Below are 14,257 nucleotides of genomic sequence, written 5' to 3' on the forward strand. Positions count from 1 at the left end.
TTTCCCAGGAAAAGTTGACTTTGAACACAAAAAGAAAATAAAGCAAATGGTAGATTCCCAGAATTCAAAGTTAAGCTACCCTGGTTTTTATGCAGCTTCCCACAAGAAAATTCGATGTTGTTGTTGTAACATGTAAGTCAATAAATGGTAAGATGTCATGAGCTCTGAATCTGATGTGTTTATAGTTGTTGTGTATTCCTTTTCCTTGTCTAATTCCATAAATCATTTCTATGGAGATAGTGTTTCAAGATGCTCAATGGATGCAATGCGATGATTCAATTACATAAAAGAGATTGACTCAATCACATTATTAGGTATTTTAAGACACTTTAATGTTGATTTAACATTAATTATGGTTCATTCTAAATGTTGCTCTTTTCTTTCTCATATAAGGGTAACATTTTGGTTTCATGTAATCTTATGAAGTTTGTCTAATCTTATGAAGTTTATGTCTTTATACGGTTTTTCCTTTAATAAAAAGATAAATCATTTGAAATGACATCTTCTTCTTCTTTTTATCACAAATAAGAAACTGAATCAATTCTTCAACATAAAAGTAATAATTAGTTATTTTTTACTTTACGTAAATTTTTTATCTTTTAATTAATTTTACATTCCAAAATCAATTCTAACTAATTTTGTGGTACTTTGACGCATAACTCAATATTTTTTTTTTTATCATGGTATTTTATCATCATTGGTGTGCTAAAATCTCATTTTTTTTTTATAGCTTTTAGTGGATAGAGTTAGGAACAAATTGACATCTTTGAAAGGAAAAAATTCTAGTATGATGAGGCATATTCAGCTTGTTAATATTATTATCTTTTTCATTCATATGTAGTGTTCAGGTTTATAAATGATCTATTCTTTTACTTAAGGAGATAGATAAATAGACGTGTGACTTTATTTGTTGATAATATATGTTATAGAAAGCGACTTAATGTTGATATCAAGAATCATTTATAAATACATTCCTTCTTTAACTTACATTTAAGATTGTATTAATTTATTAAAATTGTAATTTCTTTTATTAAATTAAAAATAAAATATAATAATACCTATTATATAAAATCGACTATTTATCATTTCGTATATATTTACACTGATTATTTATGATTTAATGATAATAAAAAATAAACTATTTATAATTATATTTTTGATGTAGTATTTGATAATATTTAAAATTGTTCTTATATTAAAACTAGGGGAACAAGTGCTATTTCACTTACATATGTATGTTTTTATGATATTAAAAAAAATATATATATAATTTTAAGTTGATTTAAGTAGATAGATTATTCAATTAGCTAATTTATTATATAGTAAAATAATTTAATTAAAAATGACACTAAAAATAAGTAAACGAATGTATAGATTAGATCGAATTGGTCTATTATTCAATAAAAGAAATCTTGTGGAGTGAGAACGTGTTAACTAAAAAACTTAAGGATTTTCAGAAACCATACAAACCGGTCAAACTTGCACAAAATGGGTCAAAAAGCAATATAGAATACCAGTTTAAAACAGTATTTTTTTATTTTTCAATTTTTTAAATTTATTATAACCTATTTTTAAACCAAATAAAATAACATATTTATTAAGGATTACAAATGGGTATAAATTATTTTACCGAGTGTTATTATTTTTTCTTATAAGACAGCAATCTACTAAATCCTTCGATTCTTAATTTTCCCGTTATACAATTTCTTACGTGAAGCAATAACACGTTGTCGAGTTACAAAATTATTTACGTCATAATACGAGCTAGAATCACGTAAGTGTTTAATAGATGGAAGTATATTCTTTTAAGATATTATTATTATTATTATTATTATTATTATTATTATTATTATTATTATTATTGTCCATGAGAATTTGTCTCTACCGATTATAACTATAGGGATGTCAATGGGTGAGTATTGTTAGAGTTTGTTATTCAGAATAAATCTGGTTCCTATTATTTAGGAGTAGATATTTATAATTTATAGTTGTTATTTCTTTGATTGTAGCCTTGATTAAATCATGGGCAGCTTTTCTATTAAGACTGATTGGCTTTATATAGCCCAGTTATTCGTTCAATAAATTAAGCTTTTACAGCTACTTGCAATCTTTATTCATTTAGTCGATAACAGTGGTATCAAGAGCTTCATTTCACACGGGGCCTGATACTTAAACATTTAGAGAGCGAGAGCGTAAACCATTCCCAACCATGGCTGATAGTAACAGTTTTCTCTGTATTCCCAAATTTGATGGAGATTATGATCACTGGTCGATGCTTATGGAAAATCTACTGAGATCAAAGGAGTATTGGAGTGTGGTGGAACAAGGCTTTGAGGAGAACAAACCCACGAAGACCCTTACAAGTGCAGAAAGAAGGTCCTTGGAGGAGCTCACATTAAAGGACCTGAGAGCAAAGAATTATCTTTTTCAATCTATTGATAAAAATATTTTGAAAACGATAACCAACAAAGCAACTTCCAAAGCCCTATGGGATTCCATGAAGCAAAAGTACCAAGGTAATGTCCGTGTGCAACGTGCTCAACTTCAAAGGCTACATAGAGAATTTGAAGTTCTGGAAATGCAAGCAAATGAGTGTGTCAATGATTATATCTCTCGTGTTATGCTAATTGCCAATAATATAAGAAGTGCCGATGATATTATGGAGGATGGACAAATTGTGGAGAAAATCCTACGTACTTTGTCCGATAAATACAACTATATTGTATGCTCTATTGAAGAATTAAAGGATATCAACAAGATGACCGTGGATGAGTTACATAGTTCGCTATTAGTGCATGAACACAAGGTGAAGCAGAAGGAGATGACTGAACAAGTCCTGAAGGTTACAGGAGAAAGTCTCACTCCTTGAATTGATGATCGTGGCAGCAACAACAAATGGCGTGGTGGATACAGAGGAAGAGGCAGAGGTCACGGTAGAGGAAGAACATTTGATAAATCCACAATTGAATGTTATGGCTGTCATAAGTTGGGACACTTTCGATATGAATGTCCCACTTATGCCAAGTATGCAGAACACACGGAAATAGACGAGGAAGAGGAGATGTTGCTCATGTCATATGTGGAAATGCAACACTCCAATCAAGACGAGAGGTGGTTCCTGGATTCGGGATGCAGTAATCACATGAGTGGCGACAAAAAATGGTTCAGCGAACTAGATCAATCCTTCAAACATAGTGTCAAGCTGGGAAATGATTCCAGAATGGAGGTAGTAGGCAAAGGAAATGTTCGCATGAAGGTGAATGGACAAATTTTGGTGATTACTGAGGTATTCTTTGTCCCTGATCTCAAAACTAACCTGCTTAGTATTGGTCAACTCCAAGAGAAAAACTTGACTATATTAATCAAGGCTGATTGTTGTAGTATCTATCATGAAAACAAAGGATTACTTATGCGAACTATGATATCTGCAAATCGTATGTTTGTGCTTTTGGCTTCAGTTCCTCCTGTATCTATTAATTTTTCATCGGCTCTTAATGTGACCTCTGACAATATCACAAGTTTATGGCACCAAAGGTTTGGTCATCTCAATATGAAAGGGCTAATGACACTTGTCTATAGGAAGATGGTTTACGGATTGCCTATTTTAAAGAATCCATCCCAAATGAGCTCCATATGTATGGCAGGAAAACAACAACATCATTCATTTCCAAAGAAAAGCACTTAGAGAGCATCTAAACTATTGCAACTCATCCAATCAGATTTATGTGGTGCAATTACACCTGAATCGCATAGTAAGAAACGATATGTAATTACCTTTATTGATGATTATAGCAGAAAATGTGGTCTTATTTTCTGCAGGAAAAATCTGAAGCCTTTGATGCATTCAAAAGGTTCAAATCTTTAGTAGAAAAAGCATCTGGTCATAAGATTTTGTGTCTGCGCACTGATAGAGGTGGGGAGTTCACATCATCCGAGTTTAATGAATACTGCAGCACTCATGGCATCACAAGGCAACTAACTGCAACCTATTCACCCCAGCAGAACGGAGTGGCAAAAAGGAGAAATCGAACATTGATGAACATGGTGAGATGCATGCTGATAGCACGTGATGTACCAAAGCAATATTGGCCAGAACCAGCTAATCTAGCTATACATATCTTGAATAGATGTCCCACTACAGCTCTAGCAAACATTACTCCAGAAAATGCTTGGAAGAATAGAACACCGTCAATGCAGCATTTTAAAGTATTTGGATGCATTGGACATGTTCACCTTCAAAATGCTTCACGGAAAAAGTTGGACAACAAGAGCATCAAGTGTGTCTTCATGGGAATCAATGAGGAGTCTAAAGCCTTCAGAATGTATGATCCAGAAACTCAGAAGATCATTATCAGCCGAGATGTAATCTTCAAAGAAATGGAGAAATGGGACTGGAATCAATCAGGAGAAACCACATCTCAAGATTTCTTATGTGCAGAAATTGATGAAAAAGAGAAAAATGAAGATTCACCTAGAATCAGAGAACAAGAAATATAGAGAGAACAAGAAGGCAACCAGTTTGGATGCAAGACTATGAATCTGCAGAAGGACTATCAGAAGAAGAAGAAGTTGCACAAATTGTTCAAGAAAAGCAAGTTGAGCAACTAACACAAGAGATGCAACAATTGGCCATGTTCGTGTCAAATGATCCCATTACGTTTGAGGAAGCTGTCAAAAGTCAGGTATGGAGGAATGCAATGGAGTCTGAAATTGTAGCAATAAACATAAATGGTACTTGGGAGCTAACAGACTTACCAATAGGCGCAAAGAAAATTGGTGTCAAATGGATTTTCAAGACTAAGATTAATGAAAGAGGAGAGGTAGACAAATGCAAAGCTAGGTTGGTAGCAAAGGGGTATGCACAACAAGTTGGGATTGATTACAATGAGATATTTGAACCTGTAGCACGATGGGATACCATTAGATTAACTTTGTCCATTGCAGCCAGTCGTGGATGGAAAGTCTATCAGCTTGATGTCAAAAGCGCCTTTTTACATGGTGAGATAACAGAAGAGGTCTATGTAGAGCAGCCAAAAGGATATGAAGTCAAAGGTAAGGAAAACAAAGTATATAGACTCAAGAAAGCTCTTTATGGACTGAAACAAGCCCCTCGGGCATGGTTCAGTAAAATTGAGTCATACTTTGTAAAAGAAGGGTTTGAAAGAAGCACAAGTGAACACACACTCTTTACAAAGAAAGAAGGAGAAACGAGTGTTTTATTTGTCAATTTGTATGTGGATGATCTTATCTATACAGGAAATAGTAAGCAAATGCTAGAAGAATTCAAGAACTCAATGAAAATGGAGTTTGAAATGACTGATCTAGGGTGCATGAGATATTTTCTTGGTATAGAAGTCACACAAACTCCAAATGGCATTTTTATCTGTCAGAAAAAATATGCCAACGAAATTTTGGAGAAGTTTGGCTTAGCAAATTGTTCTTCAGTTAAAAATCCAATTGTTCCAGGGTGCAAGCTTACAACAGACATTGGCGGGATAAAGGTTGAAGCAACATGTTACAAGCAAATGGTAGGAAGCCTTATGTATTTGACAGCAACGAGACCAGACTTAATGTATGTTGTAAGTCTAGTTGCTCGTTTCATGGAGGCTCCCACAGTAATGCATCAACAAGTTGTAAAAAGGATTCTACGCTATGTGAAAGGAACTACTGACATAGGGTTGTTCTATACACGTTAAGCAGGGGAGAATTTGATTGCTTATTGTGATAGTGATTATGCGGGAGACATTGAGGATCGAAAAAGCACCTCGGGATATGTCTTTAAAATGCCAAATGGGGTAGTTGCTTGGAGTTTGAAAAAACAACCAGTTGTATCGTTATCCACCACAGAAGCAGAATTTATTTCTGCAGCAGCTTGTGCTGCTCACAGCATTTGGATGAGACGTGTTCTTGAAAATTTGGGAGTAAAGCAAGAAAAGTGTATCATCTTGTGTGATAACAGTTCAACTATTAAATTGTCAAAGAATCTTGTTATGCATGGTAAAAGTAAGCACATTCATGTTCGATTTCATTTTCTTCGAGAATTAGCAAATCAAGGAGAAGTAGAACTAATACACTGTGGGACCAAAGATCAATTGGCTGACATCATGACTAAGGCATTAACGTTGGAAGCATACACAAAGCTTAGAAAAAGGTTGGGAATATGCAGTTTTGAGGAGATAAACTGAATGTATAAAATAGTTCAGTTTAAGGGGGGATTTGTTAGAGTTTGTTATTCAGAACAAATCTGGTTCCTATTATTTAGGAGTAGATATTTATAATTTACAGTTGTTATTTCCTTGATTGTAGCCTTGATTAAATCATGGGCAACTTTTCTGTTAAGACTGATTGGCTTTATATAGCCCAGTTATTCGTTCAATAAATTAAGCTTTTACAACTACTTGCAATCTTTATTCATTTAGTCGATAACTGGGTAGTAACTTCTTCGTACCTTACCCGTTGGATAAATATTTGTTCCGTACCCATACTTATATCTGTGTGGGTATCTGTTATGCGGGTACTACATATGTTTTTAATATCCACGGATATTCACGGGTACCCACGAATATTTACAAAAAGAAAAATTTTAAATTTTTAACAACAAATTTTAACTATAAATTCAAATAAAGATATAATGTATAACATTTATAAATTTCAAACATAGTACAAATAATCCATTTAAATAGTGTTGTATGTGACAGTTTATAAATAAATGAAGATTTTTTAAAATCAATTGATAAAAAATAACCTATTTAAAATCAATGTGTTAATATTTTATTCGTTTTTTTTTAATTTAAATGATAGTATAGCAAGTACGGGTATCCACGAGTACGAATACTATGATAACTGTACCTGCTCCATTAACATGCGGTATAAATAATACTCATATCTGTTATTCGTGGGTATTCATTTTTAATATTCATTTCTTATCTGTTGTGAGTTTTATCTACAGATACTCACGGATACGAACTTTTTTACATCCCTATTTACATAGTCATGTGAATCACATACTACTAATTATTGCTAGAATGATACCGTTTCCTATAAAAGTTTGTAGTAAGTAAGACCATGAATTCATAAAGTAGATCATATAAAGTAACGTCCTCAATTATCTACATAGATTTGTTAAAAATTACATGTTAGTTAAAGAAAAAGTCAAATTATATTAATAAAAATAAATTATTTATAAGTTGGATTTGTGAAAATAAATTAAGTTTAAGCTTACTTTATAATACGGCATTATAATTTCTTAATAAGATTTGTCGATTTTGTAATAATGAATTAAGATTAAACTCATTTCTCATCAAGATTGTTTATGCATTGTTTCACTCTCCTTGCAAGTTTTATGAATCGAAAAAAAAAGGAGTAACACCTTTTTAAGTGGTAAGAGATGGTCCTATAAAAGTCATAGTTGACCTAATGTGTTGTATTTGTTGATGAGATTGGTTGGCTAGGACCTACCCAGTTAGTCCAATCGTATAAAATCATTATGTCCCAACAAAAATGTGATGCTTCACCATTCTCATTGTTCTTCTCGTGCAAAATATTTTTCTTTTCTCGAACAATTTTGGATTATGACGTAAAGACGTGCAACCTATAAACTCATATTTTATGCATCAACATAATAACCTAAATGACTTTACAATCATATATGAGGAATTAGTGGAGCTAGTTTCACAGCATATAATTTTGTGAACAAGAACTTTGGATCAAAATTGACAGGGTAACCGATTAGGTGTTGGTGAGTCTGCTCAACTGCCCTCAAAATCTTTTCTTCCAATTTCATATTTCCATGCTCAATCAATAATTATTCACATTGCTGTTTTACTACTCTATCCCTTCACTCTTGCAGACAATGATTTTGGGACATGAGACATTTATGTCATTTTGGAACATTGTCTACAGAACAAAATGTTCACATGTGTCAAAACTAAACCTCAAATTTAAGCAAACAAATTTTTTACTTCCATTCTGTAATCTTGCACAAAAGGAGATTAATCTTCAAGGAAGTACAAATGGAGCTTCGTAAAGGTTCTTTCTTGCTTTGTGATTTACTCATGTATATAATCCTCTAACAACTCCTTCCAAATTAATCATCCAATTTTGTAACCACAACTACTACATCTGTATTTGGTAGTGGAGAAAATCATTTGCATATATAGTTCATATAGGTCCCCTCCATTTAAGCCACTGTTGCTGCCTCTAACGTTGCTGCTCAAGGGTTATGGAAGTTTCAAGTCTTCAAAAGTTGTTGAAGACAGCACCATCTAAAGCATTGGTCATCAGATTCAATTTGGTGTGTCTTGCCATCTTTCTGGTTGTTTATGCAACCCTTCTTCTCCAACCATCTTCTTCAGTCTACTTTGAAAATGCAGCCTCTCTTGTTAGGTGCTCCTTGAGAGAATGCCATCACAAGGTAAGGTGAGCCTACTCTAATGGCATTTCATTCTTTTTCTTCTACTTCCTCTTCTTCTTCCCCTCCTTTTGCATTAAATGAAGTTTCATCCATGTCACTTTCTTTAAGTGTTTTCATGAGTTATAAATATGAAAATGTGTATGCATAACTTTTATATATGATATTGAAACTTGTAGGAAGAGAAAAGCATGAAGATGAAAGCAGTGATGGAGGAACCAGAACTGAAAACTAGAATGCGAAAGCAGAATGCGACTAAGATAGAGGTGCCTAGCTTCGTTGGTGAAATGGGGAAGGGATTGAAGATGGGAATGGTGAACATGCATGAAGATGATGTGAGCGAATGGAGCAACCTTGGAGAAACAACAGAGGTTTATTTCGAAAGGGTGTCACGGTTTTTCAATTGGACAGATTTGTTTCCGGAATGGATAGACGAAGAGGAAGAGAGTGATGTTCCATCATGCCCCGAGATACCGATGCCAGAGTTTGCAGCATATGAAAACATGGACATGATCATAGCCAAGTTGCCATGCAAGTACCCTGAAGAAGGGTGGGGAAGGGATGTTTTCAGGTACAGTAATGAGAAACTATTTGGAAACTCTGAACTACCATTTATCTATAGTTTGATCAACCAAAATCTAACCGTTTTCGGTCTTGCTCTTATATGTCTTGAGATAAAATAGTAAAAATAACCGTTGTCAAATATCCTTTCACACTTGTGTGTACATATTCATTGTTTTTGTTTTTTAGGTTACAAGTTCATATGATTGTGGCGAATTTGGTGGTGAAGAAAGGGAAGAGGGATTGGAATTGGAAGACAAAAGTGGTGTTGTGGAGCAGGTGTAGGCCAATGATGGAGGTGTTTAGGTGCAACGATTTGGTTAAGCGGGAAAATGAGTGGTGGTATTATGAGGTTGATGTAAAGTGGTTGGAGGAGAAGGTGTCTTTGCCTATTGGGTCATGCAATTTGGCTCTGCCTCTTTGGGTACAAGGTATGTTTAGTTGCTTACATATTCGTCAAGAAGTGGGTAGGAATTAATTCATAAGCTAATAAAATTATAGTTGGAAAAGTAATTAGTGTTAATTAAGCTAGGAACCTTTTTTTTCTGATTTTATGTTTGTAAATTGTAATAATAAGCTAAGTGCATTGAAAAATAAGCAAACATTCAAAAAAAAAAACGAAAAGAAGAAAAATATAAATGATCGCGCCAGGTAGGGGTCGAACCTACGACTTTCTGCTTAGGAAACAGACGCTCTATCCACTGAGCTACAGGCGCCTGGTTGATACCTTCTGACACATAGATAGTAATAAATGTTTTTATATTCTATGTTTTTCATTTTTCTTATTTTTTTGGTGAACATATAGATAGCATTGTAGTTGAAGGTTTTGGGTTAGGTGATATCTCACATCCAGCATAGCTAACAGCTTAAATTGTTTTTGAAGACATGAATAACAACAAAGACCATCAACTATATCTTTTGCCAATTATTTTTATTTATTGTCCCCATAAACCAAAGTGTTTTATGGTAGCATTTCTGATACATTTTATTGTATTTTATAAACATTTTTATTCCATTTATTTTTTTTTTCACGTAATTTATTTTACTTTTTTTTTTCTTCTTGTATCTTTCCCCTTTCTTTCCCAATTTATCCCGAACTGGGATCAAAATTATAGAGACCTTTTTTCTGTTTTTTTTTTTCGCAAAGTTGGTACAATTTATGCATAAGAAGACATGTTGAAAAGAGGTGCAAAACATTTTCTTTTTTACTAAAATACATGTACAAACAAATTCATCGGAGCAGGAAAATTAAAAAAATAGTGCCAATTATATCAAGTTTTCTCAAAGCAAATAAATAAAGTTTTATATGTTTGAGGAGTTTGCATGGAACTTCAAAAAATGCAAATATATTTTTTTGGTGACTTTGCTGCTAAGTATACCTTAAAGACGAAGAAGATATCTCCATTAATCTTAAGTCATCATTAGCAATGTTCCTGTGAAATATACAGTCCAACCGTTAATCATATTGTTTGCAGCTTCTTCTGGAAAATTGTTTTTTTTCTGTGTAAACCATATTTTATTTTGTACTTATCAACTTATTAAATAATTTTATTGGATATCACTAACAACTACGATAGCTACCCGAGTTTTAATTTAATGTATTTTTTGCATGGAAAGTTGAAAGCTAAAGGGTAACAAACTTTGATTGTAATGCAGGGAAAGGGTTTCTTAAAACACAATACTTTTTCGTACGCATGGAAAATAAAGAAATTATAATTAACAAATATTTTCGAAAATCAATTTTTTTTTATCACTTTTTTGACCTTGTGAATTTTTGTTGCAATTTTTAGGAATCGACAAGGTGTACGACACGTCAAAACTGGAACAGAACGTTCAAAGCGAAGCTCGAGCGAAACGCGAGGCCTACGCTACGGTTCTTCATTCGTCGGAAGGATACGTTTGCGGCGCAATAACGCTGGCGCAGACGCTTCTCCGATCGGGAACCAAACGCGACCTCGTGCTCCTCCTCGACAGCTCCATCTCCGCCGACAAGCGCCGCGCCCTCGAGCTCTCCGGCTGGAAGATCCGACTCATCACCCGGATCCGGAACCCGCGGGCCGAGAACGGCACCTACAACGAGTACAACTACAGCAAGTTCAGATTGTGGCAGTTGACGGAGTACGATAGAGTGATCTTCATCGACGCCGACATCATCGTCCTACGCAACCTCGACATCCTCTTCAATTTCCCTCAGATGTCCGCCACCGGTAATGACCAGTCCATCTTCAACTCCGGCATTATGGTTCTGGAACCTTCCAACTGTACCTTCGATGTTCTCATGTCGCGCCGCCACGATGTCGTCTCCTACAACGGGTACGAAGTTATTTTCCCTCGTAAATCTTAAACTCACATTTCTTATGATTTTGTTTACTGTTATAATTAATAAATGCTATTTAAAAATAAAATAAATCATCTGAACTTGATGTTGATATAATTTTTACATTTTAATTATTATACTTAAAATCTTCCTTTTTTAATTAGTTTAAATACATACCCTTTTTTAATTTTATTTGAAAAAAAATATAGAAACTGAACTAAAAATATATACGTACAATCATTAAAATTCTTCTTGTTTTAATTTACACAAGTTAGCAAATTACTTCTTCTTAAAAAAATCCTCTTTAAATTAGAATATTATATTGAATGTGAGCACTTTTAAAGAGCTGCTCTTCAAAAAGAATTGATAACATTATTTTTTAATAAAAATATTTCTTTAGTCATAAAAAATTACTTTTTATCGTTCTAAACTTAATTTTTGCTAAATATTTAATTACTCATTTTTAAAAGAAATATTATATATAAAATAAATATTTAATAGTTACAGTTTATGAACAATTTGTAACATGCATGGGTTTAATCTGTTGATTGCAGGGGCGACCAGGGTTTCCTGAACGAGATATTCGTGTGGTGGCACAGGCTTCCCCGGCGCGTGAACTTTCTGAAGAACTTCTGGGCGAACACGACGCTGGAGGCGAGTGTGAAGAACGCGATGTTCGGAGCGGACCCTCCGAAGCTCTATTCGATCCACTACCTGGGTCTGAAGCCCTGGCACTGTTACAGGGACTATGACTGCAACTGGGACGTGGAGGATCAGAGGGTGTACGCCAGCGACGTGGCGCATCGACGGTGGTGGAAGGTTCACGACGCCATGGACGAGCGGCTGCAGAGGCTCTGCCGGTTGACCCGAAAGAGAAGAACGGAGCTGAACTGGGAGAGGCGGAAGGCAGGGAAGCTTGGGTTGCCGGACATGCACTGGAAGATGAATGTGACAGATCCCAGAAGACAAGGCTCGCTTTTGATTGATTAGGTTATACCTAAATTAGGTTATAGTTGTACAATTTTTATACCACATTTTCCAATTTTCATTCTTTTCTTTTTTTATTTTGTTTTCTGCAAGTGTACTTCGTCATCTTACTTGTGCAGAGTTTTTTTTTTTTTTTTTCATGCCAGTTTATTTATTAGTGTAGTCACTCAATAATGGAAACATAGATTATGTAACAAATTTTCGTTGCACTTTTATTCTGTTTAATGTAATTTTTTTAAGAGGATAGGTAGGGTATAGATAAAATAAGTTTTGCATACAAAAATACACACTACAAAACTATCGCTGAAAAAATAAATTACTATTTAAACGATATTTTCTGATAAATTTTAATTATTAATTAATATTTTTGTTGGTAAAATATCCGTGAATAAAAGATTCATGGCAAAGTTTGTTAACAAAAATTTGCTGATATATAAAATAGACATAAAAGTTCTCGTATTTAAACTTTGACGATTTTTTTTGGTAAATTTCATCCATAGTTGAATAATTTTTTAAAAATTTATTGCTAAAATGAGAATCAAATCGTTATAATTATTAACATTAAAATTCATAAATAATTATCCATAGATTTTTGTCATCAATAATAAATTATTGATAAAATTTTCTTACATGTTCATAAAATTTATCGTTAATACTAATAAATTTTTATTGTCACTAATTAACAAAATTTCTTTATCATCAATATATTTATCTCATTGCAATTCTTTACTTTTTAAAATGATAAAGTAAGTGTGCCAGGAGTTTTTCTATTCCAAATATAGATTTTTTTTAGGAAAATATTTCTGTAAAACCCTCTTTTATTCTGTTCTAATTTTTAAAGGACTGCCCCTAATTTTATGGGCCTAGGGCTGGCCTATAGGGTCTCCAAGGCCCCTAAGGCAGCCAAATCCCTCTCACTTCTGTCATTTTTGCAGAAACAGTACTCTCACACTCTCCTTTACCCTCACAGAGGCTCTGCTAGGGTTTAGCCCCAATCTTGGTCAAGCTAGCTCTAAACTCAGCTCGTCTTCACTTCTTAGATCTGCTCTTGGAGCTGCCGCTCCCGTTGGTTTAAGAGTCAAAGCCCGATATTAGCTCCTTTCCAGGTAAGGGAAGCTAGTTTTTTTTACGCTTTTATAAATAATGTGCCTATTTTGGTTCTGTTGGGTACTCTTGATGATTTGATGTGCTTTTGATGGTATGAAAATAATTTGTGTATTGTTTATGGATGGATTTTTGCCTTGGCATGCGTGAGAGTAGGTGAGATCTGCTATGCTCGCCTAAGCGGGCTGTTTTTCGCCCAAACGAGAAGCTCTCGCCTAAGCGAGGAGCTCTCGCCTAAGCGAGAATGACAGTAACTCGCCCCCTTTGGTTTCGAGTGCTCGCCTGAGCGAAGGCCTCTCGCTTGAGCGAGATGGGCCAGCTTGAGCGAGAACTCAAAGTGCTCTCTGTTTTCAATCTCGCTTAAGCGAAATCTTTTCGCTTGAGCGAGAGACCCCTGTCGCTTGAGCAAGAACTCCTTAGCTTGAGCAAGATTGGCGGCATAGTTGTTTAAATACTTGTATGCTCCCATGATTGATTTGTTTACCCTTTTAAAGCCTGAAAATATGATGCCAACGTTTTATGCAACATGTTTGTGTTTTCTTTAATTTTTGTTGTTTGGGATTTTGTGTTCTTACATGTTGAAATCAGTGAAAAGCTGTCAGTTTAGCTTAAGCGAGAGATTTTAGCTTAAGCGAGAATTTCTAGCTTAAGCGAGATCAGTCTAGCTTAAGCGAGAATTGCTGTAGAATTTTAATTCCTTACTTTAACTTGAACTTGTGGATTGATTCAATTACTTTTAAAATCATGAATTGGGCGAATGGGTATGAGTAGAATGGTTTATGGTCTATGATTGATAAGTTTAACATGAACTTGGCATGTGGCATGTATGAGATGGTTGGTGGTTGGTAATTAAAGTGGCATGGTATTGGTATGAGATG

The 14,257-nt window shown here is 34.3% G+C and overlaps 2 protein-coding genes and 1 non-coding gene across 4 annotated transcripts; 2 read left to right on the plus strand and 1 right to left on the minus strand.

Annotated features, from left to right (window-relative positions):
• Positions 1 to 2,209: 2,209 nt before the first annotated feature.
• Positions 2,210 to 4,497, plus strand: LOC146884024 (uncharacterized). Its single transcript, XM_085665624.1, has 3 exons — positions 2,210 to 2,842; positions 2,987 to 3,286; positions 3,820 to 4,497. The coding sequence occupies exons 1-3, from the start codon at positions 2,210 to 2,212 to the stop codon at positions 4,495 to 4,497; spliced, it is 1,611 nt and encodes a 536-aa protein (XP_085521750.1).
• A 3,467-nt stretch (positions 4,498 to 7,964) lies between these two features.
• LOC114193660 (UDP-glucuronate:xylan alpha-glucuronosyltransferase 2-like) lies at positions 7,965 to 12,473 on the plus strand. 2 transcript variants are annotated; one of them, XM_028083543.2, is made up of 5 exons: positions 7,965 to 8,413; positions 8,590 to 8,981; positions 9,161 to 9,402; positions 10,762 to 11,284; positions 11,843 to 12,473. In XM_028083543.2, exons 1-5 carry the CDS (start codon positions 8,222 to 8,224, stop codon positions 12,276 to 12,278), a joined length of 1,785 nt encoding a protein of 594 aa, XP_027939344.2. In that variant the 5' UTR covers positions 7,965 to 8,221; the 3' UTR covers positions 12,279 to 12,473. The 2 variants fall into 2 exon arrangements, with proteins under 2 accessions (XP_027939344.2, XP_027939346.2); XM_028083545.2 differs by having other exon boundaries at positions 7,968 to 8,418.
• On the minus strand, positions 9,615 to 9,687 carry TRNAR-CCU (transfer RNA arginine (anticodon CCU)). Its single transcript has one exon. It is a non-coding gene; the product is annotated as a tRNA-Arg (tRNA).
• Positions 12,474 to 14,257: the final 1,784 nt, after the last annotated feature.

Source organism: Vigna unguiculata, chromosome 8 (assembly GCF_037176805.1).
Source record: "Vigna unguiculata cultivar grain cowpea cultivar isolate G323 ecotype 2 chromosome 8, ASM3717680v1, whole genome shotgun sequence".
NCBI lineage: Eukaryota > Viridiplantae > Streptophyta > Magnoliopsida > Fabales > Fabaceae > Vigna > Vigna unguiculata.

Coding starts and splice junctions, on each gene's coding strand:
- LOC146884024 (XM_085665624.1), top strand. CDS start 2,210: ATGGCTGATAGTAACAGTTTTCTCTGTATTCCCAAATTTGATGGAGAT. Junction 2,843..2,986: donor TGACTGAACAAGTCCTGAAG/GTTACAGGAGAA, acceptor GGCTGTCATAAG/TTGGGACACTTTCGATATGA. Junction 3,287..3,819: donor AAATTTTGGTGATTACTGAG/GTATTCTTTGTC, acceptor TATTTTCTGCAG/GAAAAATCTGAAGCCTTTGA.
- LOC114193660 (XM_028083543.2), top strand. CDS start 8,222: ATGGAAGTTTCAAGTCTTCAAAAGTTGTTGAAGACAGCACCATCTAAA. Junction 8,414..8,589: donor TGAGAGAATGCCATCACAAG/GTAAGGTGAGCC, acceptor TGAAACTTGTAG/GAAGAGAAAAGCATGAAGAT. Junction 9,403..10,761: donor TCTGCCTCTTTGGGTACAAG/GTATGTTTAGTT, acceptor TGCAATTTTTAG/GAATCGACAAGGTGTACGAC.